The 27,666-nt window shown below is 46.9% G+C and overlaps 3 protein-coding genes across 10 annotated transcripts in view; 1 reads left to right on the plus strand and 2 right to left on the minus strand.

Moving 5' to 3' along the window:
• Window positions 1-2,216, minus strand: part of ATAT1 (alpha tubulin acetyltransferase 1) — a 13,474-nt gene extending 11,258 nt beyond the window's left edge. For both annotated transcript variants that reach the window (XM_046639944.1, XM_046639943.1), the window contains exons 1-6: window positions 1,727-2,216; window positions 1,226-1,286; window positions 1,021-1,112; window positions 838-898; window positions 617-730; window positions 330-431 (exon numbers count right to left, since the gene is read on the minus strand). In XM_046639944.1, the coding sequence (XP_046495900.1) occupies window positions 330-431; window positions 617-730; window positions 838-898; window positions 1,021-1,112; window positions 1,226-1,286; window positions 1,727-1,833 (537 nt within the window). In that variant the 5' untranslated portion in view covers window positions 1,834-2,216. The remainder of the gene's footprint in view (window positions 1-329; window positions 432-616; window positions 731-837; window positions 899-1,020; window positions 1,113-1,225; window positions 1,287-1,726) is intronic.
• A 123-nt stretch (window positions 2,217-2,339) lies between these two features.
• MRPS18B (mitochondrial ribosomal protein S18B) lies at window positions 2,340-8,710 on the minus strand. The gene is made up of 7 exons (XM_046639946.1): window positions 8,560-8,710; window positions 7,245-7,353; window positions 7,040-7,137; window positions 6,845-6,913; window positions 5,209-5,275; window positions 4,052-4,111; window positions 2,340-2,924 (listed from the first exon to the last, which is right to left on the minus strand). Exons 1-7 carry the CDS (start codon window positions 8,635-8,637, stop codon window positions 2,629-2,631), a joined length of 777 nt encoding a protein of 258 aa, XP_046495902.1. The 5' UTR covers window positions 8,638-8,710; the 3' UTR covers window positions 2,340-2,628.
• PPP1R10 (protein phosphatase 1 regulatory subunit 10) lies at window positions 7,952-27,342 on the plus strand. 7 transcript variants are annotated; one of them, XM_046639942.1, is made up of 21 exons: window positions 7,952-8,026; window positions 8,880-8,964; window positions 9,504-12,190; window positions 16,249-16,366; window positions 17,068-17,154; window positions 17,317-17,452; window positions 17,884-17,935; window positions 20,930-21,007; window positions 21,153-21,326; window positions 21,580-21,685; window positions 21,785-21,897; window positions 22,410-22,510; window positions 22,758-22,905; window positions 22,984-23,142; window positions 23,243-23,489; window positions 23,926-23,989; window positions 24,100-24,294; window positions 24,442-24,517; window positions 24,771-24,884; window positions 25,049-25,810; window positions 26,086-27,342. In XM_046639942.1, the coding sequence occupies exons 4-21, from the start codon at window positions 16,260-16,262 to the stop codon at window positions 26,193-26,195; spliced, it is 2,829 nt and encodes a 942-aa protein (XP_046495898.1). In that variant the 5' UTR covers window positions 7,952-8,026; window positions 8,880-8,964; window positions 9,504-12,190; window positions 16,249-16,259; the 3' UTR covers window positions 26,196-27,342. The 7 variants fall into 7 exon arrangements, with proteins under 7 accessions (XP_046495898.1, XP_046495892.1, XP_046495897.1 ...); XM_046639936.1 differs by having other exon boundaries at window positions 9,504-10,026; XM_046639941.1 differs by lacking the exon at window positions 8,880-8,964 and having other exon boundaries at window positions 8,008-8,026; window positions 9,504-10,026.
• The last annotated feature ends 324 nt before the right edge of the window (window positions 27,343-27,666 follow it).

Raw genomic sequence — 27,666 nt, forward strand, 5'->3', positions numbered from 1 at the left:
CTGGGCCCTTAATAAATGTTAACTGACTAAGCAATGGCCTGTGTGAAAACAAGGAGGTGACAATGAGCTGGTTATGTGTGGGGCAAGAACATATTATTACGTGTACAGAACGGCCCATGATGAAGAATCAAAACAGATGAGAGTTGCAGGATGAGAAATAGTACCACAAAAAAAGAAAGAAAGAAAGAAAGAAAGAGCTTAGTTGTATAAAATGAATCCTGTATAATGGAGAATAAGGAGCGCTTGAAAGGTGCCACTTTTTTGCCCCCAAATAATAAATAAATTCAATGGGAATGCTCAGTGGGGATCTACCCTCTGAAACCTCTAACCTGTGGGACTGTGGTCTCCAAGTTGTAGTGTTTATTCAGGAACTTCAGCAGCTTCTGTGAGGGTCGGTCAATGGCCAGTTGGTGTGGTTCAACTCGCTCCTTCTGCAGGGAACAGGAGATTCAGGCAGGGGCAGGGGTGGGGAGAGCATACCAAAGAAACCCAGGAGCTGGGAAGGGAATGGAAGCATATGGGAATATGGGGGGTGGGAGGCAGGGCTTCTGGAAGGGCTCAGGGCAAAGGTGCCTTTGATCTCCATTTTGGACATAAGTGAAGAGATAAGTGATACCTGCAACATATACTGGAAGAGTTCTCGCCCATGGCCATGGCGTTGAACGGACTCATGGATGTAAAAGTCCAGGATGCAAAGTGGTTCTACTTCATTGTGAGCCTCACGATCATCCTGGGATAAAGAACAACAAATATCTTTAAGGACCCACCTCCCAACCTCCAGCAATTTTGTTCTCAGGAGTCAAGGCATATGAACTCTCAGCTTCCAATAACACTCACCAATACAAAGAGTTTCTTATATCCAACTTTGAGGAAGCCAATAATGGCTCCTTTTCCAGCCCTGCAGGATGGGGAAAATAATAAACAAGCTAGTAGCAGAAGAAGCAGAGTCAAAAAAATGGGAGAGGGACTGGGGAAGGAAGGAATTAAGTACGAGACTTAAAAAGAACATTTGGCACTCACGGTCGAGCTGAAGTGTCTTTGAGCACATACATAACATGGCGGTTACTCTGCATCCTCGATGCACTGGTGATGGGAGCAGGAAGATGCTGGGCCTGCGGGAATGTGAAGAGAGACTTTCTTAAGTCTCTTCCAAAGAACTCAGGCCTTCCTTGTCTACTGTCCCCAGAGAGGCCTCCCTTTACTCCCTCTTAGGACTCCCCAATACCTTGGCAGAAGCCTTGCCCAATTCATCTACAATGGTCATAATTTGCTGCTGCAAATCAACACTATAGAAAGAAAGGAGATAAAGAGTCAGATTTGCACTGAATTAGAGGGTCCTGAGCAATCACTCGCTGGGAACCTGGGCTACAACCCCAACCCAGGTTTAGCACTGAAGACTCTCTGACTTTACCTTGGAGTCTTCCGCTCCACCCCTCTGGAACCCAAAGTTTTGCCACATATCCTTTCAATGTGGTACACTCCCTCCTCCCTTAAGGTAAGCCCGGGTCAACCACATCCTTTGGTTGGGACCACATATTGGGCCAAGTGGTGAAAGGTCACATATCCAAGCGCCGATCAACCCACTAAGTCTAGGGTCAAAGGTCACCAAAAGGGCGAGCCAGGACGTCAAAAGGAGCGGCCGTCACTAAGAAGGGGGCGTGGTGCCTGGACCAGGTTTCGAGAGGAACGGGGAGAGAAGGGCCATGGGGCGGGTTTGAGATGTCACCGGGCCGGCGTTGTGGTTCCGGGTCGGCGGGCCGGGGGCCGCAGGTGCTGGTCCAGCACCGTGATCCGCTCCGGGAGCAGCGCGTCCACATCGAACGGGAACTCCATGGCCCATTGTGCGCGGCCGGGCCCGCCCCACGCGACGTCACTTCCGCCCCTCCCTCGCCGCCCCGCCCTGCGGAGCCTTTATTTCCCGGCGCGTGCGGAGGGGCCCGGGACCCGCCCCTACGGGGCCGCCTGCTCCTGCCACCCGCCAGTGCCCTGTCGGCCGACTCCGGAGACCCTGTTCTTCTTGCTAGACCAGCTGTCCCTTAGCAACGCCATTCTCCCTACCCCCGCCTCCCATGGCAGTAGATGCCACAGCAACGCATTTTTCCTAGGCCTAGTTGTCTCATTCCAGCCCTTTAGCCCCTCACTGAACAGCTGGGTATGGTGGGAACACTGCGTCGGGCACAGGGGGCCACAAGTGTAATCATGACAGAATGGCACAACTGCCCATCCCAGGTGGCTTCTTGTCCCAAGAGTCACTGGCCAGGCTGTCTCAAGCCTGACTATTCCTTTCCCCACAACAGCACCCATTCCCCCCAAACAATGGAATTCATCTGAAAGTCAACCCAGAGGCAGGAGACACAGTTTTATTGTGGAAAAGCCGAGATGGGAGAAGTCTGAAACACCGACAGAATATTTAGCCCATCTATTTACAATACATAGGAGTTGGGGGTTCCCATGCACATCTGTATCGCCCTCCCTCAGCCTCGGATGTAGTTATCCCCTTTAACAATCATTTTCTTTCTCTGGCCCTGGGCCTGCCATTGGCCACAAAATAGACACAACTTTTCAGGGTGAAATCTCATCACGTAATTCCTAGGCACAATCTCCTAATCCCTGCCCAGTCTACAGCTCCTATAGAGCCCTCTGGGGGCCTGCCTGCTCAGTGGAGGAGCCTTCAGCTGGGGTTGTGAGGGGAACCTCGGGCATTGATTCAGGTGGGGGGCCACTCTCTTCTCGGAGACGGCCCTGATAGAGCCGGCGAAGGCGGGACAGCTCTCTCTCTGGTGGCTGTTTCCAGCTGTACCACGGGTACCAGGGGTCACCTGAAACCAGGGTGGGGGCTGGTGGAGTAGCACTCACAGCTCCATGAGAGGTACTGAAGTCAAGGTCCCGCGGTTCAACCAGGGGAACGTGGTAATTGAGGAGACCTAGGGGATTAAAAAAGAGAAAGCAAGGAGGAGTAGTTAAGATTAAGGCAGTAAGGAAAATGACTTATAAAGGGAAGGAGGGACCAGTCAGAGCCACTGTGTACATTTATGCATGTTGTACACTATAGAAAGGCAACTGGCCAAGGGAGCAAGTGTGGGCTGACATACTGCCTGGGCTCTTGCCTGCACCAAGGCTATGAAGCTGCATCTGCCCTAATGGAGGGGCACCTTTTTCGAATTTGTGCAAAGGTGTCTTGGAGCCCAGGGCCAGAAATTTATACAAATATCATTCTGTGATCTACCTATGGCGCTGGGACCAATAGTTATAAAACAAGCGGGAGAAGAAAGGAAAGAGGGGCCAGCCCCATGGCCTAGTGGTTAAGTTTAGAGTGCTCTGCTTCAGCAGCCTGGGTTCGGTTCCTGGGTGCAGACCTACAACGCTTGTCAGTGGCCATGCTGTGATGGTGACCCACATACAAATAGAGGAAGATTGGCATGGATGTTAGCTCAGGGAAAATCTTCCTCAAGCAAAAAGAGGAAGACTGGCAACAGATGTTAGCTCAAGACTCTTTCTCAGCTTGGGAGGGGGAAGGGGGGAGGGAGAAGGAGGGGCCAGCCCCGTGGCCGAGTGGTTAAGTTTGTGTGCTCTGCTTCAGCGGCCCAGGGTTTTGCCAGTTCGGATCCTGGGCGCACACCTAGCACTGCTCATCAAGCCATGCTGAGGCAGTGTCCCACAAAGCACAACCAGAAGCACCTACAACTAGAATATACAACTATGTACTGGGGGACCTTTGGGGAGGAGGAGAAGAAGAAAAAAAAAAGATTGGCAACAGATGTTAGTGCAGGTGCCAATCTTTTAAAAAAAATACGCCAATGCCCTGGGAGAGGAAACTTTAGTATTAAAAAAAGAGAAGGAAAAAGGAGGAACAAGGGGACAAGGCAATGACAACGTAAGAGAGTCAGGAGAGGGAACAAGAGACAGTGAAGTGATGAAAGAAGAGTATCTTGGGAAGAATATGTTGGGTGTTATCTTCTCAGATAGGTAAGAACATTTACATCCACCCTCTAGCCCTAAGCCACCTTCTCCACATCTATCAAAACTGCCCTGTGCCCCTTCTCATGCTTACCATGATCCCTGGCTTTCTGGATGGCTTCGGTCAACTTCTTGTGCTGCTTCATACACACCCCTGTAGGGAGAAAAAAGGTAACTCAGTGCTCCTTCTATGAGACACGGTAAATAAAGAACACAAGTGTTTCTATATGGTGACAGAGAGCTGGATTTGGAACACCTGGCTCTACCTAATGACCCCATTCTCCTGAGCCCTCCATGGGCCTCAGCCTCCCCACCTGCCTAATGGGAACCTGCCTAATGGGAAGAATCCTCTCTCTCTCTCTCTCAGAGCTGGGATGAAGACTTGGGAGTGTCTAGCCACTATAGAGAAGCCATTTAATAGTAAAGACTCCAAGACAGGAAGTGGAGCATAATTCAAAGGGCAGGTGTGGTTAATTAAAGGGTTGAGTCAGATAACCCACAGAAAAAGATTCAATAAAAGAAGAAAGGATTTCAGATCCGGGGAAAGTGATCTGAGAGAGTAGCAAAATAGTCCCTTCAGGCTTTTACAGCCTGACCATAAAACTCTCTGACAAACCGAACTCCACTGAACATGCTGCCACCCTCCAAATGGTGGATTCAGATTATCCTTTGCAAATTGATCTTGCTTTAGAGCAGAGGCTGGCAAAATTTTTCTGTGTACGGCCATATATTTTAGGCTCTGCAGGTCCTATAGTCTCTGTCTCAGCTACTTGACTCTGCCATTGTAGCCTGGAGGCAGTTGTAGACAATATGAAAACAAATGGACATGGCAGCAAGCTAGATCTGGCCTGTGGTTGTAGTTAAGGAATAGATATAATCTTGAATTGTTAAGATAACAATTCCAAATTTGGGAAATCTAATTGAATTGTCAGTGGTATAAATGCACTGACGTGTGACAGTCAATTTTTGAGAGCCTTTTGTAAAAGTGAAGTAATGCTATGGAAAGAAAATAATGACCACCATTTATCTTTTAAGAGCTACAATTAGATCGTTTGCTTACATTCGTACCTGCCTGTATCTTTGGTTCACATATTAGCATATAAGTATCCCCATTAAGCCAAGACTTCCACAAAGTTCAATCACACTCTTCATGCCATAGTAGGAGCCACCAAATACCTGCTGTCTGACTGACTAAATGAGAAGTGCTCCAAGGAAAAGCTATTCTGCTGGTGTCAGGGATGACGGGCTAACCTGTGTATGGAGCATGGAAGATGATGCCCGTGTGGGCGCAGACAAACTGTTCCAAGAGCTTCACGTTCTGTGGGGGAAAGTGGTAGAGAAACATGAGAGAGGGAGGGGAGAGCAGTAAGACCTTGAGAGACTGAAGGTGCACAATCCCTACACACCCACATGACAACCAGAATCCCTCTATGTCTTTCCAGATGCTACCCTCCTTCACGTCCCAGTTTTAGCGCCATCACTTGACTGAACACATTCTTGAAACCTCCAGCAAACTTCCCCCCTTTCCCGGCCTCTCAACCCTTTGACATGTACACCTTACATTCTGTCATTGAGACTCACATAGAATTCTCTTCTTCAGGGGTTAGGTTCTAAAATCAGCCCTTCATGCAAAAAACTGGGGACTGTCAGTTGGCAATTCCTGATATCACCCAGGAAATGTAGTATATGTTGTAATATGAATGTATAAATGATTAATGTATATAATAGCATGCTGTACGTAATATATGTATTTATTAAGGTCAATTTTACGGTTTTAATTATGTAGAATGACTCTCAGCCAGCAAGTTAATCACAGGAGGTGAGACCCAAGGAAAAAGCAGGTACACTCGTAGAGTGGAATGGCAGGCAGATTCATCTGAACTATTCAAGTTGTAATCTTTCTCTCTCCCTTGGTTATGTAATTGATTATAAACGATATACTCAACTGGTTATAATCTCTTTTTATATCCAGTCGTACACAGTTGAAATCGAGAAGTTATCTATTAGACTTCTCTACAACCTGTGTCAGAAGAAGCCTGAGGGCAGTCGGACATCCCCACCCTCTGACTGACAGATGAATGCCCTCCAACTTTCCTGATGACTATCCGTTCAACTTCTGCGCTAACCCCTTCACTGCATGCTCAGAAGAGCATTTTCCCATTTTCATTTTTATAAGGTTTCTGAAGTCTTTAAGGAGCAATTCCTGTCCTTCTCATGATGAAGCCTTTTTGAAAAAATAACTAGACTCTATACCTTGCTTCATGTATCTGCCCTCCAGCCCCAAGTCTCAGGACACACCAAACATCAACATGATAAAATAAGAAAACCTCAGGAAAAAACTAGCCCAATCTACTTGCTAATAATTGTGATGGCTATAAATGAGCTTTGGGCATTGATTTCCCATTAGAAATAGGCATTTTTCCTGCCTGCCAACTTACACTGTAAATTTCATAGTTAAGGGATGAAGCTTTTTAGTATAACTCACCGTAGAGGGCAAAAAGATGGAGGAAAAGATATATATATATATATATATATATATTTTTTTTTTTTTTTGTGAGGAAGATTGGCCCTGAGCTAACATCTGTGGCAATCTTTCTCTACTTTGTATGTGGGTTGCCACTACATTCATTGATTGATTGATGAGTGGTATAGGTCCATACCCAGGATCCAAACCGGCAAACCCCAGGCCACCCAAGCAGAGTGCTCCCAGCTTAACCACTACACCACTGGGCCAGCCTTAGGAAGGATTTTTTATATTGCTAGAAAGTCAGTACAAAATGGATTGTAGGGGCACTAGGATATGAAAAAGAGTAGGGCACCTCTGGTGATCTCCTTATCATTGAAAAGAGGCTCCAAATCTTCATGCTGGAGAAAATATTCTCCTTACCCTAAAGTCGACATGCAGCTTGTGATCCCGGCAGATGGGGCAGGGATTCCCAGCAACTTTATTTCCACGCTGTAGAGAGAAGAAACTAGCAGGTGAAGGTATTCAAAGGCCTGTCAGAAAAAGTGCTGCCGCCACTGTCACTGTAGTCTCCACCTCTACACCTCATCCCACCCATGGCCACCCTCCGAAACTTACAATACATGTCTTTCGAGTCCGCTGTGGCGGTATCCCACCTTTGTGGTTGCGACGGTAGTCAGCCCAGACTGGGCGAGACCCATAGCGATTCTGGTATTCTGAAATGAAAGACCACACAAGGAATTCCTGGGTAGGGGTGGAGAAGGTGTCTTTGTCCATTTATTTCAGTCCCCACGTGACTCTCCCCTTCCCCATTTAAAGGTACCTTCTGAGTCCAGGTATTTCCAGGGTTCATTCTGATAAGGGGAAATAGGAACTGGAGGCAAAGACTCTTCCTCAGGGGGGGCTTCAGTGCAAAGAGTCTGGCAGGGAACCTACAAAAAGAGGACAAGAAATAGCAGAATGAGTTCAAGGAAGGCACTTGATTGTTTTGCTGCCTACACCTTGAGGAGAAGGGGAATGCACGCCCATTGTGTTAATGGAACATAGCAGGAATACATATGGAAGGTAGCATTTTTGTTAGTGTTAAATTAACACCATCAACAACCACTCTCCCTATCTCCAAATGGATCTTGAAAGAGAAGCTAATGTTAAGGGATAACTAGGATAGGTGCCTGGGAGACAATTTTATTTGAAAAGACAACTGAAAAACCTGACACATATAAGGTATTCATGTTGTGGGGATGAACTGAGTCTAACGGAGGAAAAGACAGAATAAAGGAAAAGGGAGGATGTCTAGCTTCTTGGAAGTAAGATGGGTGGCAGGGAGGGGATACAGAGGACAGGTGAGTGTTCAGCTCAATTCAAAGCCGAATCATTGAGTTGCCCAGCCTTATAAAAAATGGAAGGTCAACAACATTCCACATGGCAGAACAAACCTGAGTCCTAACGCCAGCTTTAAAGCTACCAAGCCTATTATTAACTCCATGGTGACCCCTGTCACCTACTCTTCAATCCCACTTTTGGGAGTGGCAGCTGGGTAAGCCTTCCTATCTCACCCTGCCCGACCAAGAACCTGTCCTGGCTCTACCAAGAACCTCCAGGGTGGTGAGTACATGAGACTGGAGGAAAATCTCAGTCCAAAGGACTGCGTTAAGGCTCTCATGTATGCTCTGATAAGAAACTGATTTAGTGAGATAGAGAGCTAATAAACTGGTCCCCAGATCGTGAGAATGTATCCTTGTTTTATTCGGAGATAGCAGGGCTGGTAGAAGTTCGTGTCCCGCAACCCAAGGACACGCCAGAGCATCACAGGTTTAGACACCAACTGCATGGTCAAGAGCTGGTTGTGCATGGCCAAGGGGTCCATTTCTTCACCTAGTTATTTAGCCGAGATGGTAACTTGGGAAGAGGATGACATCTAAGCCTGGCTCTTTGCCCTTGGCTCGGGATTAGAAAATACGCGCAGTATCCAGGAGAGCGATGGAAAGGGGGAAGGCGGTGGAAGCAATGTGTTGCCTACACAGCCGAGGCACAAGCACTGGGCAAGGTCTCCGCTCCTGGATTCCCAGCAGTGGAGTGACGACCTAGAGAAGGTATAGGTAAGTTGGGGTTGTACAAAGTGTGCTCCAAGGAGTTACCTGAACTCCGTAGGCACCTCTGAAGGGCGAAAGGCTAGGAAGGCGCCTCAGCAGCGTATTCAATACGGAGGCCGCCATCTTGACGTACGCCCAAAGCAGGAATGGCCGAAAGGGAGACTGCGCATGCTCCAGGAAACTGACTAGGGTAGGGCCAAGGACAAGCCCGCAGTGCGGGAGGCGGCCGCGTACTTGCGTCAGGACGGAAGCGTGAAAGGGGGGCCGTGGGGAGAAGCTAATTTCAACTGCGTCACAATCGAATTCGGCCTCAAAACTGCGTTTTTGCTGAGCCAGTCACTATGACTCTTAAATCTCATTCTTAGACTTTGCCTTTTAAACAATTTCGAAGGCGATTTGGACCGAGATCCTGTCAGTGCGCATGCGCCGGCCTGGTTCTACCAACCCAGGGTGAGAACTGTCTCGAGGGCGGAAGTGGTGGAAGGAGAGGAAAGGGAGGGGCTAGGCTCTCTGGTCACGCGCACGCGGTGGGGGCCAGGAAGGAGGCGGAAGAAGGTGCCGTGGGGGAAGGGGCTGAGCGAAGGCGAAGGAAGGAGAGCCAATAAGCTAGAGAGTTGTCTTTTTGGTTGACCAATGAATTCACGCCTCACGCACAATGTCGCGCGACAAGGGCGTTTCACTAGCACGTTTAGGCGCGTTGGGCGGCGTCCGGGTATAAAAGACTCCGCCCGAGCGGGCAGCCGCCATTCTGGGGTTCGTTTAGAGGTAAGTTTCGGTGATTTGGCGGTTAGGGGGTAAAATTTTGCGGAGTGCGTTGCAGTGGGAAACGGGGTAGGCACGGGTTCCGTTGAGAGCCATGGCTTATATAAAGCGGCTGTGTTCGGGATGGGACATGGAGGTGTTCGGGGATAACCAAGATGGACCTTTTGGGTGTTTAAAAGCAGCCCGTACTGATTACATCTTTCTCCCTTGTGTTCCTTTTATCCCAGGTTTGAATTTTCTCGGAGAAAGACAGGCCGGCCACGAGGAAAAAAGAAACAAGCCGCAGCAACATCTAAGCCCTTGAAAGGATCCTGAGAGGGGGGAAAGGGAAAACAGCAGCCACCAGCCCAACCACTTGTGTCTTCTGCCCCTTCCCACCTATCTTGTCCGCCCCACCAGCCCACGCTGCTTGGGACTTGAAATCTGTGGCCGAAGGACTGTCACCACATAACTTCAAAAATAATCAACCACCCTCCCTTCCCAAACCCGCCCAAATTCACTCATCCAGCGTTTACTTTTTTGAATCCACTCAGAACTTTTTTTCTACGACCCCCCTCCCTAAATGGAGTTGGGTGGGGGGGGAAATGAATACTGAGTTGGCCTTTATTTTTTTTAAGAGACTTTTTGATCCAATGAGGCCCCCAAGTAATTGAGTTTTGGGTCCTGGTTGGTTGTTTTATTTTTTTTCTCCAAAATTTTAACCCCCTCCCCCCTGAGCCCGAGGTGCTGACGTCGCAAAAAAATTGGATAGTAAGTGTCGAATTTTCAAAAACCAGCCTTGCAACAAGAAATCAACGTTTCCCGTTGTGAAACCAAAAATAATGAGAGGAAGAAGTGAGACCATAGAACAAAATAGAGAACTGGAGAAGGACCAAGCCGGTCACTTAATCTCCATTAAAAAAGGGCCTTTGGGTCTAAACAGTCTTGTTCTCTTTCCCCTACCACCTACCTCTTCCTGCCCTGCTGCAGGCAAGGAGAGCGTGGAGGGAGGGCCAGCAAATGAGGATTTTGATGGTTAACCCTTGGTAATCCAGCCAATTTCCAGACTGCCAAAGCCATAGTGTTTGCTTTTTATAAAGAGGAATGGTTACCTTCCTCTCGTTAGCAGTCTTCAAAAGGGTTAATGAGCTCACATACAAAAGATGGTGGATCTTGTGGCCCAGAAGTCCCACTTCTTTGTGTGTGAGACAAGCAGGGCGCCTTTCAATTTGCCAGATTAATAAGCAATCTGTACATAAAGATTGCAGGGTAAGGAGATGGGCAGAGAGAAATAATAGCTGGCTATGACTTAAAATGATTGTTAAATCCTCTCAGTTTTAATGTAATTTGCTTGGGGTATATATTTGTGTGGTTAAAATAGGTGGCAATCTAGGAATAAAGATTGCAAGACACTTAAATCAGGGCAAAATATAATCTTAGAGCCAGTACATACAAGATAATACTTGGGGAGGTAGAAATGTTTTGTAATTGTTGCAGATTGCATAGGTTATTTAAAAGCAAAAGGTGATTAACATTTTAACTTGATACTTTATGGTGGGGGGATACAGTTAAATAAATAGAGGGTGGAAAGGTTGGGAAATGTGGAATGCAGGAGTATAATTTTAAAAGCCATTTAGTGCAATTGAATGCTAGCTTTCTAAAAGATTTGTGTCGTTAAAAGGAATTTTTTTCTTCCCTGCTTCAATATGGCGACTTTCCTTGTCCTTTTGTCTTCCAAGCGGCGTCGCAGGTTGTGTGTTGACCCATTTTTCTCCTGTCCTCCCACCTCAGCCCTATTTGTTGAGAGGGGTCCAAGTCCTCCCCCTTTCCCTTTCTAGGGAGGATGGGGGTGGTCGATCGGAGCGGGTTGAACCTCGATTGCAAATTCAATTCTTCCCCGCAGAAAATTGTTCTTTTAATATTTTAATTGCTTTTATTTTCACAACGCTCTTATTGACTCAAAATAGGTCAAAGACTATTCGGGATGGGGGGCTTTTTTTGTTTTTGTTTTTACTAAAAAAGGGTGTTTTTTAATGTAACTAGCTCCCGGCAGAGCCCGGACAGCTTTGTTAAGTTTTCCTCTTCTCCATTACAAAATGGCGTCCCTGCTTCTTTGTTGTTTTTCTCCCCCTTTGCCATCCAGAGCTTAGGGCCGCCCTAGAAACTTGGTCAAGGGGGAGGAGCAGCCTTGAAAGGTGATGTAATCAGCTTTCTTCCTCCTCTCTCCACCCTCTTGAAACTCCACCCCTGAGCAGATGCCTTCTGGAGTCCCTGTGCACGCTGCTGCGAGACAGGAAAAGACATTTTCCTTATTTTCTTTACAATGTTATCTTTTATAGCCTTTATCTTAACAGGAAAAAAGCTTATAGGAATTAGGTCTTCATGCTGTCCGTCTCCTTGGGCGGCTCTGGTTTTTACATTTAATAATGAGAGCCTGTTGCTTTTATTTTCACCTTTCACTCATCGCAACTGCTTGGAAGTTTTCCCTGCTTCAGTTGCCAGGGGTGGAAAGCCCGTCCAACCAACTAGAAGACTGGGAGCTTTTTAGGAGAGTGTGTGAGCGTGTGTGTATGTATATATGTGTGTTGGGGATACTGGGGAAAGACACGAGCTTGTGAAAGAATAACGAATAGACAAATGGGGCCTAATGACACTGGAATGTGCCATTTCTGCTCAGGAAGCAGTCCTTGGGCCTCCTGCATTTGGTCGCTTTGTATAATGAGAATCTGGGGGAGGGTGGGTTCTTTAGGACTTTCTTCTAAATCGCCCTTATTCCCTCCTCTGGGTTTGGGGATAAACTCTTTGTGTTCAGTGCTGTATCACGTTCTCCAGTTGCTTAGCTCCTGTACATTGGTACTAGGATGAGAAGTGAATCTTTAGGAAAGGAGGCTGCAGTTGTAAACTCAAGGCAGGGGGAATCAAGCTACGGTTTCTGGTAAGCAAACCCTTTCTGGTATTACATTTCACAACCTTTATTTCTTTTTCCAAAGAGCCACCTTTTTTGAATTTCTTTTTCCTTCCCTTCTAAAAGAAATTCCTTAAAAACATTAATGGGAAAATAATGTCCTCTTCATTTTTCAACTCGTGCAGTGCTGTAGCAAGGGGTGCATGTTCGAAAGCCATGCCCTATCTGAGGGGGGTATGGGGTCCTGTCCCTTTCTTATCTTTCTTCCTCCAACTTTTTCAAAGTCAGATCTTTATCAGACTCTCCATATACTTCTCATTTTTTAAAGTCCTACATTAAAGCGTGGAGGTTCTAGGCAGAATTGGAAAGCCATTTTGTACAACTGTCCTGTGGTGACTTGGGTGAGACTTCAGGGCTAATTTTCTACTGGGTACAGATTCTCAAATTATTACTTAAACTTCTGGATTGGATGGGAGGGACTCTTCCACATGTCTATTGACCACAAGTTTTTTTTTTATCTTTTAAGCAGTTTGCCATGTGCCTCTGCAGCATACCTTCCTTGGGAGCTGAACATTCTACCCACTGGGGTTCCTGATCTCTAGTGAGCAGGGGATTAATAAAGATCTTCCTTAACATGGGAGATGGCAAACAAGGTCTTCTAGGGAAACCAAATCCAGTCCATCCAGAGAAACTCGGAGAACCTGATCCTTGTAGTTTGTGGCCAGAGTTCTATTCTAGGACCCTCTTCTATTGGGGGGTGGGTGTGAGTTTACATCCTTATTGAAAGACAAATAAGCGTTTTTGGGGAGATCCTGTACCAGGTTTTCAAAATGACTTTGAGGAATAGGGGCTTACTACCTAGAAGAGGGGTACAACCTTGTAAATCACCTGAGAGAGAATTTAGTCCACTCTTGCCTCAAAATGCCTAGGAAATGCCTCAAACACCAGTGAAAGGAAGGAGAATATAAGGGGTTAGGTACAAAGCATTTTCATTTCCAGAAGTGTTTAAGCCTCTAAGTTAAGGTAAACTCAGACTCTTTCCTCCTTTGTTAGAAGAGTGTTGTGATTGTTTTTAAAAGGGCTGTGGCTTGCATACAGTTTCTGCCCTGAGCCAGTTCAGTTCTGTGTCATTGGTGATGGCTATAGAATAACTAGCTGAGCTAGATAGTTTTCACCCTATTTAATTAAATAAACCTCAAGTAATATGCATTTTGGAGGCAGGAGTCAGTGTCACTTCTGGACTTTTAATTTTTATTTCTGGTAAAAATGGAAATTCCCCAGTGCCTTTTGTCAGTAGCTCATGTCTCTGCCTGCAACATCCTCCGTAAGGAAAGCACAGCCTAGGACAAGGTGGAGATAAGGCCAGGGGTTGCTTTCTCCCCCCTCCCTCTGTATGTTCTGCCTTCAAGGAAATTAAAACGTATCATGCCCTGGATTATTTTTGGTTCCAGAAAGCTTCCTCAGACTTTCCTTCCAGGCTCCAAATATGAGTAGGTAATGTTAGGACACTTGGTCACTGCCCCTCCTTCCCTGGTCAGCTCGTTTGCCTTTCCTACTGTAGGCATGGGCCAGGAATTTAGGCTCTTCATTCCTTTCCGCTTGAGTGCCTTGGAACTTCTTTCAAAATGCACTGACTTCAAAGTCAGGAAATTAGGTTGTAAGATACTTGGGGTCCTTAATTTTAAATCACTATGAAACTAATCTGCCTGGAGGGAAGCCATCAGGATAAATCCTGCTTATGTTTTCTCACATGATTGGTGCTTGTGAGACAAAATTTAGTTATGTTTCCAAGATATAAATAATAGGAAAAATAATAGTGGAAAGTGAATATTTAACATTTCTTCTTTGTTTCCTAGCTTCCCTTGACTATTATTCTTGCTTGTTATGAATGGGTATTAAAAAGTTGTCCCTGGGTCCCATTCCCAGCAAAAGGCACTGGACAGAATTTAGCTTTGTGCTCATTGGTCTCTTTTTCTCTAAGGATGGTTATTCTGTCTCTTGACTCCTAGTCTCTCAAGTGAAAGGACATTTGAACTTAGGTGACAGTTTGAGTTTCTGGAGGAAGAAGGGATAGCAGACCTGTTGGCTTAGCTGGCAGTTGGGTGTGCAAAAGGGAGTTCTCTGAGGTGATGTATATTCAATTCTGGGTTTGGATCAGTGGGGTCAGCTGTGTTTAGGGGGGACTGGTTTGAAGTGATAATTTAAGGCTTTTTTGTCAAATTGTATATATTTTGATGATATGTATTACTTTGGATTCCTTCATTGCTTTTCCAGTCTCTAACAGACAGGAAATCTGTTTTATATATCCCTTTATTGTGTCTATATATCGCTTTATAGTGTCTATCACTTTATAGTGTCTTACTACATGGGAAAAATTCCTTTCTCCCTTGTGTCTGTCTCTGTAAGGATCACTACACTTCAGTGGATTTGGCCTGTGGACTTCTAATCTCACCTGGTGTTCTCCTTGAATGTTTTTTCCTTTTACCTCAGGTTCTACCTGTACTTGTGGCGGTTCCAGGGCAGCAGTGACAGCACGGCTAACCCAGCTTTGCTCACCTCGCAGCATTTTTTACCTCATCTCTCTCTCTGTTCAGCCCGCAGGTTATGATCCCAAGAACCAGCCTCCTCCCTGCTTCTGCCTCTTCTTGTCTAGGTTCTTAGGGCCTATAAATTTAGAAATTTATTGACCTTATTGGGGGAGAGGGCTGAAAAGTTGAGATTATTATGCTTATTTTTCTTTTTTGGTTTGTCTGAGAACAAATAGAGCTAATTTACATTATAAGAAACCTGTTCTCTTTTCTGCACAAAGTGTAGTCATCTTTGGAAAACCCTGATTTGCCCACCCTTCTGCTGGGATGTGGGTTATCTCTTCTAGAAGCAGGATGCAGGGGATTTCTCCTTCCTCCTTCCTACCCCGTTAGCTGCATTTTCCAAATGCAGATATTACAAGGTGCCTTTCTTTTTTGGATCTCAGAAGCCGGTGTTTAGAGTTAAGGCTGGATAAAAATCTCAGAACCATATTGATTCTGAATGACCTCTCTGGAACTTGATTCTGGCCTTGAAATTGCTTCACTCTTCTCTGTCCCATAACAGCAGTCTAGCGTTTAATTAACTCTTTTCTAAGCTGGTCTAAAGTACTTAACATTTACTGGCTTTTTCAAGCTTCTAGCTATATCTGTTCCATTATTTTTGGCTCCATGGTTTCTAATTTCAGGCCTTTCTTGGGGGGCCTGGTCTTAGATGGTGTGATTTTTGTGGGGGAGTAGGGGGTGAGATTCACATCTTTGGTTTTGAAACCACAAACCAGACTTGCTCTAAATTTTGAAACAGTAAAAACTTCTGCAGTGTTTGGTTAACGAGTGACATTCTGTTCAAGGCTTAGGTGGACCTGTGTGGTTCCCTCTGTATCCATTTGTCTTTGTTTCTGGGAGTTAACCCACAACTCCCCTGGGGGAAAGGTTCTGTTTTCAAGTTTTGTTTTCTTCTCCATCACCTACCACTTGAGCTGATTGTTTACTGGTGCAAGCAGAACATATCCAGCCACTTGTGGTGATTATGACTCTTAATGGGCTAAGAGGCAAAGGAATTGACTCTTAGAAGACATTTAGCCCAGGCACTCCAGATTGGCCCTGTTTTTAAGAAGCTACAGTTTTGGTTTTTTTTTTCAAGCCAGATTTATTAGCAACTGAGGAGAGACAGGACCTAATGATAAGCAAAAATGCCTCAGAGAGTTGCACATTTTGTTATGGGGACGTGAATCTTAGCCCTAATACAATCTAGTGAAGTTCAGCTGTCCTAGGAAGGATGTAACTGGGAGAGAAAGGTGTGTTGCCCCAGTCCTCCAATCTAATTGTCTTCCTGTTCCGTCATGTATTAACACCATGCTTAACTTACCAGGGCTGTTTTCTCAGCGACAGTGGTCTGTGTTGTTTTTTTCTTATCTAGAAAATGATGAGTATAGTTGAATGTAGATTCTGTAGTCAGTCACTATATTTTGTCAAATGCAGAGATAGAATTTATTAGAGGGCCTACTGGGATTGTCCTTGCCTCCCATTTATTCTGTGGTTTGTTTTGTCCTCTCATCTTAGAAACCTCTATCATGGGTTCGGGTCCCATAGACCCCAAAGAGCTTCTCAAGGGCCTGGATAGCTTCCTTAACCGAGATGGGGAAGTCAAGAGTGTGGATGGGATTGCCAAGATCTTCAGGTGAGTTTGTACTGTTCTTTGGATTCATTGTGAGTGGAGGGTATTGTGTGCTGTAATATGTAACTAATTTTCTAAGGCAGGCAGGAATGACTTTCTGGAGAGGAAAGGGAGACTCAGTAGAATAGAATTCAAACCCAATCATTTTAGAATAAGTAATAAGAAAAGATGATCCCTTGGTCCCTGACTGTAATAGAATCTGGATATTTGGAAATTCACAGTCCTCAGGGAGTCACACTTTTGGAAGGCAGGAAGGAAGCAGGGGAGCCAGGTAACAGAATTCTTGGTTCTGTTTTCGGTCACGTTTCACATTCCCAAAACGTCATTTTCCTTCAGGGATCCTCAGGTTTCCCAGGGGAAAGCAAATGAGTAAGCCAGTCCTGAACAGACTAGAAAGAATGGTTGTTAAGGGCTAGGACTCTTCACCCGGGAGCAGAAGTAAATGTGCCCTGCGTGTCAGGGAAATAGTGATGCTCACCTCCCCAGATCAGAGACTTCAATGTCTCCATCCTCCCCTGGGTTTCCATTTCACTCTGGATCCATCACATCCCATCCTCAAAGAGGCCTGTGTGACCCTCTCACCCTAGAGCAAAGTCCCAAATCATCAGAGATCTCGAGGCACTCCCACAGATTAGAGACTCTCCTGCTAAAAGAAGAGGTGCTCTCTGGCTGCTCCATTGCTGACCTTAACTCATCTCTTACAGTCTCATGAAGGAAGCACGAAAGATGGTGAGTCGATGCACTTACTTGAACATTCTCCTGCAGACCCGTTCACCAGAAATATTGGTCAAGTAAGTGGGGATCTGGGTGGCTGGAATGGGAGGACGTAGTTAGAAGGTGGGGGAGGTGAGGCATGGGGTTCCTGGGTTGCTGATGAGGGACTAGGAATGTGGGATATTGTATTTCCAAAAACCCAAGAAGGGCATTACAGACTCTCTCCTACCTGCCTGCAGGTTTATTGACGTTGGTGGTTACAAGCTTCTTAACAATTGGCTGACATATTCAAAGACAACCAACAACATTCCCCTCTTGCAGCAAATTCTACTGACCCTGCAGCACCTACCGCTCACTGTGGACCATCTCAAACAGGTACCTTCAGTCTTTACAATCCCAGTTCTTCCTTTCTGGTATAGCCGATAGATGCAAAACTCACACCAACTCTCATTGCCTGCAGTCTTGTGTCTCTGAGGTAGAATGGTAGAAAAAATAGGAATTTGGAATTAGAAGACTTGATTTGAATTTATCTTTTTGATATTTGGGGCTTGGGGCACTTCATTTGTCTGAGCCTCAATTTTTTCATCTATGAAATGGGAGTAATTGTACCTACTTATCTGGGTTGTTGTAAGGATTAAGTAAGAATATGTCTACAAAGGTTTTGTAAAAGGTAAAGTAAGGTATCAGTGTTAGTTGCTGTTAAGGGACCCTTAAGAGATTGTGAGTGAGTTTGTGGGGTGGTTAGTTCTGAGTGGGCTTATTTTCCTCCTGGCATTTACCTTTCTGCTGCTCCCCATCTCTCACAGAACAACACAGCCAAACTGGTGAAGCAACTGAGCAAGTCAAGTGAAGATGAAGGTAGGGGCCTGTCCTCCTCTCGTCCTGGGCCTTCGTCCATTACTTCCACTTAATTACCTTCCTTTCTTTCCCCATCCTTGTGTTGTGCCTCTACTCCTACCTTCCTCTTTCTACCTCACCTTACTTTTCTCTTTCTTTTGAAAATTTAATTCCTCTAACCTGTCCCATCTTTCCTGTTTTCAGTTCCTCTTGAGATTTGTCCATTTCTATACCACTGAATGTAAGATAAGGTACCATACTTTAATTAGAAACTGATTCTTAAGATCTCTTGGCCTAAAAGGCATACACTTAGAATTCTTTTGGGAAATAATGTCATCCTAGAGTGTCTCATCATCATTTCCTTCTCTTTTCCTAAATAGAGCATATTCTGGTCCCTTCTGTGTCTGTTTTCATAACAATAGATGTACTGGTTCTACCAATAAACACCTTCCTATAAGACATGGCATCATCCTGACTCGTGGAGTATATCATTGCTTTGATAGCAACAGATTTTTACTTTTCCTAAGACAAAGGGTTTTGGAGCTCCTGGTAAGGGCCAGAAGACAAAGCTTGGCTCCAGAAGGTCACAGCCTTTTCTTTAGAGATTAAGGAAATGAAAATTTTAATTTCTTATTTAAAAATTTAAATAAAATGAAATTTAAAAATTTCCTTAATCCCTACCCAAGGCATAAACCCAGGAGCACAAGGTACTAGTATCCCCAAGTGAGCAATATTCCAGCCAAGATGACCCCCGATCAAAATACAGACTTGTTCTGTGTCTAAAGGGAGTGGGGTGCTAGGTCCTTTTTGGAAAGAGGCTTTGGCTGTTTGATGTGGAGGGAGCATCTAGGCTTGGGTAAGTTTGTCTAAAGTTCCTTTAGTATAGGGGAAAATTCTGGGAACACTTTTCCAAGATAAAGGATCCCAATTTTATTTTAACTCATGGTATTATTCAAGTGAAAAACATTCCTTAGCTTTCTATTCTTTTAGTTGTATTAATTCTCAGGTTTCAGGTCCTTTTAGTACCTAATTTTGTGACATCTTAGAGTGTCTGTAATAATTTGTAGTGTAACATAGAACACGGGAAATCCCATTAAATCATTGCCCATCTTCTGTTTCTTCATCTTGGGTACATTGTTCCTGTTTTCCACCTGGCTTCATTGTGATGCCTTCTATGAAAAAGGATTTAGTTATTATTCTGTACTTTTATTTTATTTTATTTTTTTTTAAAGATTTTATTTTTTTCCTTTTTCTCCCCAAAGCCCCCCGGTACATAGTTGTGTATTCTTCGTTGTGGGTTCCTCTAGTTGTGGCATGTGGGACGCTGCCTCAGCGTGGTCTGACGAGCAGTGCCATGTCCACGCCCAGGATTCGAACCGACGAAACACTGGGCCGCCTGCAGCGGAGCGCGCGAACTTAACCACTCGGCCACGGGGCCAGCCCCTTATTCTGTACTTTTAGATCCTGAAATGTGTAAATTGCTTATCAACTGTAGTAAGTCTTACTGGACTAATTAGCATCAGGTGCTCCAAGAAGGCTTTAGGATGTTCCTGCACTGGAGTTCATGTTGCCTTAGGTACAGAAATTGCTGGTTGTGTGACTCATTTGAAGGGTTATGTTTTAAAGTTCTATGACAATCTCATTATTGAATGAGTTCATAAGTGGAGGTGTTGGCAAGAAGAGAGGGGCCATAGATAAGAGATGGTATTTGCCAAGTACAAAAGGAAAGAGCTACAAAGCTTTTTTTTCATTTATTTAGAAACAGATTCTGTTCTTTATCTTTAAATTGTCTGAGCATCCTTTTTATCTAGATAAACTCTGCTTCCACAGCCCTAAATTGGTCTGTTTTTAAGCTTTTTTTTTTCACCCTTGCCTCATTTAATTTTTTTTCTTAAAGCCATTATTACTAACAGCATTCTAGGAAAAAAGGTTCCCTGGAAAAAAATTTTTTAAGATGAGTCTAAATCTGCCTCCTTGAAACTTTGCATTAAGTTTGCCTTCAGGACAACACAGGCTAATACTGTTTCTTTTTAAATCTATCAGCCCTTCAGATACTAGAACCCTGCCTGCCTTTCTCCTGAGTTTAGCTTCTCTTCTTTCAACAAGTGGTTAGGGGAAGAGCAGAGGCACTGGCCTCATTCTGGCTCTGTATAGACTTGTGGCTTTAATCTCTATGCTTCTGTGTCCATGAGGGGAGATTAAAAATCTTCAGGTTGGGGCCGGCCTGGTGGCGCAGCAGTTAAGTTCGCACCTTCTGCTTCAGTGGCCTGGAGTTCACCAGTTGAGAGCCCAGGTGTGGACCTACACACTGCTTGTCAAGCCATGCTGTGGCAGGTGTCCCACATAAAATGGAGGAAGATGGTCACGGATGTTAGCTCAGGGCCAGTCTTCCCCAGCAAAAAAGAGGAGGATTGGCAACATATGTTAGCTTAGGGCTAATCTTCCTTAAAAAAAAAAAAAATCTGGGGCTGGCCCGGTGGCGCAGCAATTAAGTGCACACGTTCGCCGTGTGCACTTAGTGTTTGCCGATTCAGATCCTAGGTGCAGACATGGCAGTGCTTGGCAAGCCGTGCTGTGATAGGCGTCCCACATATAAAGTAGAGGAAGATGGGCATGGATGTTAGCTCAGGGCCAGTCTTCCTCAGCAAAAAGAGGAGGATTGGCAGCAGATGGTAGCTCAGGGCTAATCTTCCTCAAAAAAAAAAAAAATTTTCAAGTCACATGAGTAATGTAGTCTTTACAACATCCTCTGTAATAAGTGTTAATTCTTTTCACCTCCTAGTGTCGAGATCCCATCAGGGTTGAAAATTATCTGAATAGAAGACAACTCTGTGATTCATAGCTCCATTTTTAAGAGTTTGGGCTTTGAGCCTATCTCATGATGTTCTTAAAACTCTGGGTTACTTTTTCCATTACCCAGATTTTCACAGTATATTTTTAAACATCTCTGTTTTCTATTACTGGAAGAATAATATTTTAAATTATTGAGATATTTCCTCTTTCTCTCACCTGCAGAGCTCCGGAAATTGGCCTCAGTCCTTGTCAGTGACTGGATGGCTGTCATCCGCTCCCAGAGCAGTACTCAGCCTGCTGGTAAGTTCCTTAGTACTTTATTCCATGTATTTCTTTCTTTCCTATGGGACGCGGCCTTCAGTGCCCTCAGCCTGCTTCACCTCGTAGTGACGGTCTTTCTCTTTACCTAAACAAAATCCTTTTCTGCTTTGCTTTTCCACAACAGAGAAAGATAAGAAGAAACGTAAGGAAGAAGGAAAGAGTCGAACCACCCCTCCTGAGCGACCCTTGACTGAGGTGAAGGCTGAAACCCGGACTGAGGAGGCCCCAGAGAAGAAGAAGGAGAAGCCCAAGTCTCTTCGGACCACGGCACCCAGTCACGCCAAGTTCCGTTCCACCGGTAAGGCCGTGGGCTGGCCTCTGAGTGGGGTGTGTGTGTGGGGGGGGGTGGTCTGTGGGTATATGCACACCCAGAGCCTTGTGGTGGAATGCTTGGATTTATGATACGGTTAACCTGTGGAGGAGGGAAGACTAGTGGGCAAAGCTTTGGGCTGGTGTATAAGGTTAGATGAAGACTGAAGGGTGGGAACAGGGAGGCAAAGTCAAGAGGGTGGGGAGTGAGTTCAACCCCACCACCATGTCTTTTCCCCTAGGCCTGGAGCTGGAAACCCCATCTTTGGTGCCTGTGAAGAAGAACGCCAGTGCAGTGGTGGTCTCTGACAAGTATAACCTTAAACCCATCCCCCTCAAGCGCCAGAGGTATAGACCATGTTCTGGCTTTCTCAATGGGCTGGGTGTGTGGACACGAGGGAGAAAGAAGGGGCTAGTTGATGTTGTTGACAGTTCCTCTTCTAACAGCTCCACAGCTTCTCCAGGAGATGCTGCCCCCCCTGCAGAGAAGAAATACAAGCCACTCAACACAACACCCAATGCCACCAAAGAGATCAAAGTGAAGATCATCCCACCACAGCGTGAGTCTACAGTGGGGGGATCTACTTTGATTTGGGAGCAAGACTTCATGGGAATGAATGTCCTGGGCCGGGGGAAGTTATTTTTTTCTCTTTTATTGTTTTCCTCTGATTTCTTATGTCCTTTAATTTTTGTGCCTCTGGAACTCCCCATTCACAGGATTACTTAGAAGTAATTTTAGAGATGAGCTAGGGAGGCTTATGCTGTTCAGTCCTTGGTTAGGGCCCTCCCAGCTGGCAGGATAATCTGTCATGTCAGCAGGGCTGGTTTCGTCAGTCATTTGAGCTCTAATTCACATCCAGAGCAACGGCTGCCTGCCTTTAAAAGAAAGAAAGAATAACGACGAGAATTTCTTGTATGAATTCTCCTGCACATGCTACCTGGTCACCTTGAGTTTATTGTGTCCTAAGTTGAGGCAGGGTCTCCGTTGCCCTGTGTCCTGCCCAGACTCTCTGTAGGAATAGGGTTGTGAAGGAGATCTGATGATTCCATTTTCTGCTCTTTCCTTTTGTAGCTATGGAGGGCCTGGGCTTTCTGGATGCACTCAATTCAGCCCCTGTTCCTGGGATCAAAATTAAGAAGAAGAAGAAGGTGCTGTCACCTACAGCTGCCAAGGTATGGGCCCTGGGCCGTAGGTTTCAGTGACAGGGTATAAAAGGTAAAGTAGAAGGAAGAGCCCAGCATCTCAGAGTGCTTGGGGAGGAAAGCAAGAGGAGGTGGTCTCAGATGCAGACTGGTGGCCGTGGGGCGGTGTTAGAGACAGAGTCTTCCTTTAGGAGCAGTGGGCCATCCTGCCTAGGACTCTGGACTGACTGCCCTGGCTTTCCTGTCAGCTCATTAACTTCTTTTTCTTTCATAATAGCCAAGCCCGTTTGAAGGGAAAACGAGCATAGAACCAAGCACAGCCAAACCTTCTTCCCCAGAACCAGCACCTCCTTCTGAGGCCATGGACACAGACCGTCCAGGGACCCCAGTTCCCCCTGTTGAAGTCCCAGAGCTCATGGATACAGGTAAGTCTCAAAACTAGTTCAGGTTGGGAGGTTTCCTGAAAGGAATGGCCTGGGTCTGAAACCTCTCCGGCTTTACAGCCTCTTTGGAACCAGGAGCTCTGGATGCAAAGCCAGTGGAGAGTCCTGGAGATCCCAGCCAGCTGACCCGGAAAGGCAGGAAGAGGAAAAGTGTGACGTGGCCTGAGGAGGGCAAACTGAGAGAATATTTCTATTTTGAACTGGATGAAACTGAACGAGGTTAGAGGGCAAGTTTCCTTTATAATATGTGGGTATAGAGAGTTTCCAAAAGACTTGGTTGTGCTTACATTCTTCTTGCTTTTTCTCTCCTTCCCAATAGTAAATGTGAATAAGATCAAGGACTTTGGCGAGGCAGCTAAGCGAGAGATATTGTCAGACCGACATGCATTTGAGACAGCCCGGCGTCTGAGCCATGACAACATGGAGGAGAAGGTGCCCTGGGTGTGCCCCCGGCCCCTGGTTCTGCCTTCACCTCTTGTCACGCCTGGAAGCAACAGCCAGGAGCGATACATCCAGGCTGAGCGGGAGAAAGGAATCCTTCAGGAGCTATTCCTGAACAAGGAAAGGTGAGCAGAGTGAGGTTCAGGCCCTGGGCTGTTGAGCACTTGGACTCCTGAGGGAAACGTGTCCTGGGGTAACTAAGAAGGGGGTCAAGGTTAGGAAGAAAGTTGAGGGCCTGAATAAATAATTTGACTATTGGGGCTGGCCTGGTGGCACAGCGGTTAAGTTCGCACGTTCCACTTCTCGGCGGCCCAGGGTTCGGATCCCGGGTATGGACATGGCACCACTTGGCAGAAAAAGCCATGCTGTGGCAGGCATCCCACATATAAAGTAGAGGAAGATGGGCATGGATGTTAGGGCCAGTCTTCCTCAGCAAAAAGAGGAAGATTGGCAGATGTTAGCTCAGGGCTAATCTTCCTCAAAAAATAAATAAATAAATAAATAAATAAACAATTTGACTATCATTCTTCTTTTTCCCATTGCCTGCGGCACTCCTGACAGTCCTCATGAGCCTGATCCTGAGCCCTATGAACCTATACCCCCGAAACTCATCCCCCTAGACGAGGTGAGTAGGTGTTCCGTGGCAGTGGAGGTTGTGATTGGCTTTAATAAATCTTTGTGTGAGACTCTCTCTCCATTCTTTTAGTTGGTCCTGATTGTCTCCTGTTCTTTCAGGAGTGTTCCATGGATGAGACCCCATATGCGGAGGCCCTGGAGCCTGGGGGCGCTGGAGGCTCACCTGATGGGGCAGGTGGCTCCAAGTTGCCTCCTGTTCTGGCCAATCTTATGGGAAGCATGGGTGCTGGGAAGAGCCCCCAGGGTCCTGGAGGAGGAGGCATCAATGTCCAGGAGATCCTCACCTCCATCATGGTATGAGCCCTCCTTCCTCTTTGCCACTTTCTCTGGAACCTCCCTTTCTCTTTACTCCAGTCGTCCTCATCTTCCTGCTTCCCTCCTCTCTTGGCTTTACCCTTACTGCTCTCTGTTGACCTTGCTCTCTATTCACTTGCCTCACAGGGTAGCCCAAATAGTCATCCCTCAGAGGAACTGCTGAAGCAACCAGACTATTCGGACAAGATCAAGCAGATGCTGGGTAATCATCAGGGCCAGCCCCGGGGCCTGGGGGAGGAAGCCTGCAGTGGAGTTAGGGGAAGCAGAGTTCACAGACCCTGAAGAGCAGGGGTGTTGCCACTAGGCGGCAAGACATGGGAGGGGAAGACTGGACAGAGAGAGCATTGCTCTGTCAGGTTGGTCTGAGAGGGTCAGTTGGGGATATCTAAGTGGGAAGTCATAGCACTCTTCTAGAATCTTCTTGCCAACTGTTTTATTCCTTTTTTCATTAACAGTGCCACATGGACTCTTAGGCCCTGGTCCAATAGCCAATGGTTTCCCACCAGGAGGTCCTGGGGGCCCCAAGGGCATGCAGCACTTCCCCCCTGGACCTGGGGGACCTATGCCAGGTAAGTAGTGAGTGAGAGGTTGGAATGGGCTTATCTGCTTAATTTCTGCCTGGTAATAGTATACAATTGACCAAAAGGTGGGAGGTACTTTAGGTTGGAAGGTGGAGGTTCCTGAGGGTAAACAGGTAGCTGATATTGTTTCTCTTTCTATTTTCCCCTATCAGGTCCCCATGGAGGCCCTGGGGGCCCTGGTGGGCCAGTGGGTCCACGTCTCCTCGGTCCCCCACCCCCTCCCCGGGGGGGCGATCCCTTTTGGGATGGCCCAGGTGACCCCATGCGGGGTGGCCCTATGCGGGGGGGTCCAGGACCAGGTCCTGGACCATATCATAGAGGCCGTGGTGGCCGAGGCGGAAATGAACCTCCTCCTCCTCCTCCATTCCGAGGGGCCAGAGGAGGTCGCTCTGGAGGAGGACCCCCAAATGGACGAGGGGGCCCTGGTGGGGGCATGGTTGGAGGTGGTGGACATCGTCCTCATGAAGGCCCTGGTGGAGGCATGGGTGGTGGACATCGCCCCCACGAAGGCCCTGGCAGTAGCATGGGTGGAGGTGGGGGACATCGTCCCCACGAAGGCCCTGGCGGCGGCATGGGCAGTGGCAGTGGCCATCGTCCTCATGAAGGCCCTGGCAGTGGCATGGGTGGAGGCAGTGGACATCGCCCCCATGAAGGCCCTGGCGGAGGAATGGGTGCTGGTGGTGGACATCGCCCCCATGAAGGCCCTGGCGGGAGTATGGGTGGAAGTGGTGGACATCGCCCCCATGAAGGTCCTGGACATGGGGGACCCCATGGCCACCGGCCTCATGATGTCCCTGGTCACCGAGGCCACGACCATCGAGGGCCACCCCCTCATGAACACCGTGGCCATGATGGCCCTGGCCATGGAGGAGGGGGCCACCGAGGGCACGATGGAGGCCACAGCCATGGAGGAGGTGAGGATGCTCCCTGTCCCCCTTGTGGCTCTTGGTGTCCCATACTAGTTTCTGGGGAGCATCACTACCCTGGTATGCCAGGCAGAACATGAGATCGTCCCTTTCCCAGCATGCATGGCAGTTCCTACCCTTTGCCCTTCCCCCAAATCCCCAAGACTCTGCCTCTGTCTGAAAGTTCTAGGATGCCATAGACTGGGAGGGGGCTGGGGGGCTGTGAGGGTGGCATTGACCTCTTAGCCATCTCCTGTCTAACCATTCCACCATCATTCCCACAGACATGTCAAACCGCCCTGTTTGCCGACATTTCATGATGAAGGGCAACTGCCGCTATGAGAACAACTGTGCCTTCTACCACCCGGGTGTCAATGGGCCCCCCCTGCCCTAGGGCCACCTGCCTGCCCCGCCCACACACACCCCTGTGGACTGCAGCCTTGCTCCTTCCACCTTCTTATGGCTTCTGTGAGGCCCATTTTTCCCTTTCCCCAGCTGATGAGGAGCCGGCCCCCTCAGTTCCCACCTGTTTGGGTTCCTGGGGGTTTTCTGATCACTGGTGCGCATTGATGTACATATTTTCCTCCAGTCTGGGGAGGAGAGAGACTGGACACATTCTGTACCCTGGACTGCTGAAGAGGAGACCCATTTGGCTTCACTTTTTGAGGAGATTTGCCCTGTAACCCCAGACCCCTTTCCAGTATTACCCTTTATGCCTGAGAACCTAAAGCTGGTTATCCTGGAGAACACCTCTGCTCTCCTATTGTGGGTCCTCCACGTGCACACAGAACTGACACAGGATCAACTGCACTTATGAAATCATCCCAGCCAAGTTCATTATTCCTCCTGGGGTGGGGAGATGGTAAAAGGGGTATTATATATCCCACTGCACTGAGAGGGCTCAATCAGGCTGGATTTGAGTTCTGGAACACATCATCCCCACTCCTCCCCTCACAGGCTTTACGTTCTGAGTCTCTTCTCAAGTAAGACTTTGCAACCTTCCTTGACCACCCAAGGCTGCATCATGGGTCTGCTAGGTTCAATGATGGCAAATTTACGTCTGCATCAAGTGGAAGTTTTAGCTGGCATAGGTGAGGCCAATGGTGTTGGTCCACCCCTGCCTGCAGCTCATTCTGGAAACTGTAAAACTTCAGTGAGACCAGCTTTTCATCAGCTTAAGCCCGGCGTGCTGGGTCTGACCGTCACACTACATGCACTGCCTTTGGGAGTTAGCACGCTCCTTGCCCCACCTGGAAGCTTGTCGGTGTGAGGCCTCCAGCTCCCTTGCCCTGTCAGCCACCTCCGAATCCCCACCAGGTGCCTTCCTGGGTGGATTCGACATGACTTGCCCTTTCCCAGCCCCCTCCTTCACCTGTCTCAGCATCAGTTGTTTTCTATGAAAACAGTGGATCGGTTGGGTTTTGTGCAGGGTCTTGGGTTCGAGCCACAATGGATTTGAGGATGAGTATTTTCTTTTTCTTTTGGTTTTGTATATTTTGTACATTAATAATAAACAGTGGAAAGAGAAGCAGCTTATTTAACCCCTGGTGTGTTTGGACGCTTTGTTAAAAAAAATGAAGCCCACCCATTATCAGTTATTGTTTAAGGTACATTAATACAACCCCTTGGGGGCCGGCCCATTGGCGCAGTGGTTAAGTTCACACGTTCCCCTTCAGCAGCCCAGGGTTCGCCGGTTTGGATCCCTGGTGTGGACATGTGCATGGCTTGTCAGGCCACGCAGTGGCAGGCATCCCATGTAAAATAGAGGAAGATGGGCACTGATGTTAGGACCAGTCTTCCTCAGCAAAAAGAGGAGGATTGGCAGTAGATAGCTCAGGGCTAATCTTCCTCAAAAAAAGTACAAC

The sequence above is a fragment of the Equus quagga genome, chromosome 15, assembly GCF_021613505.1.
Source record: "Equus quagga isolate Etosha38 chromosome 15, UCLA_HA_Equagga_1.0, whole genome shotgun sequence".
NCBI classification, from domain to species: domain Eukaryota; kingdom Metazoa; phylum Chordata; class Mammalia; order Perissodactyla; family Equidae; genus Equus; species Equus quagga.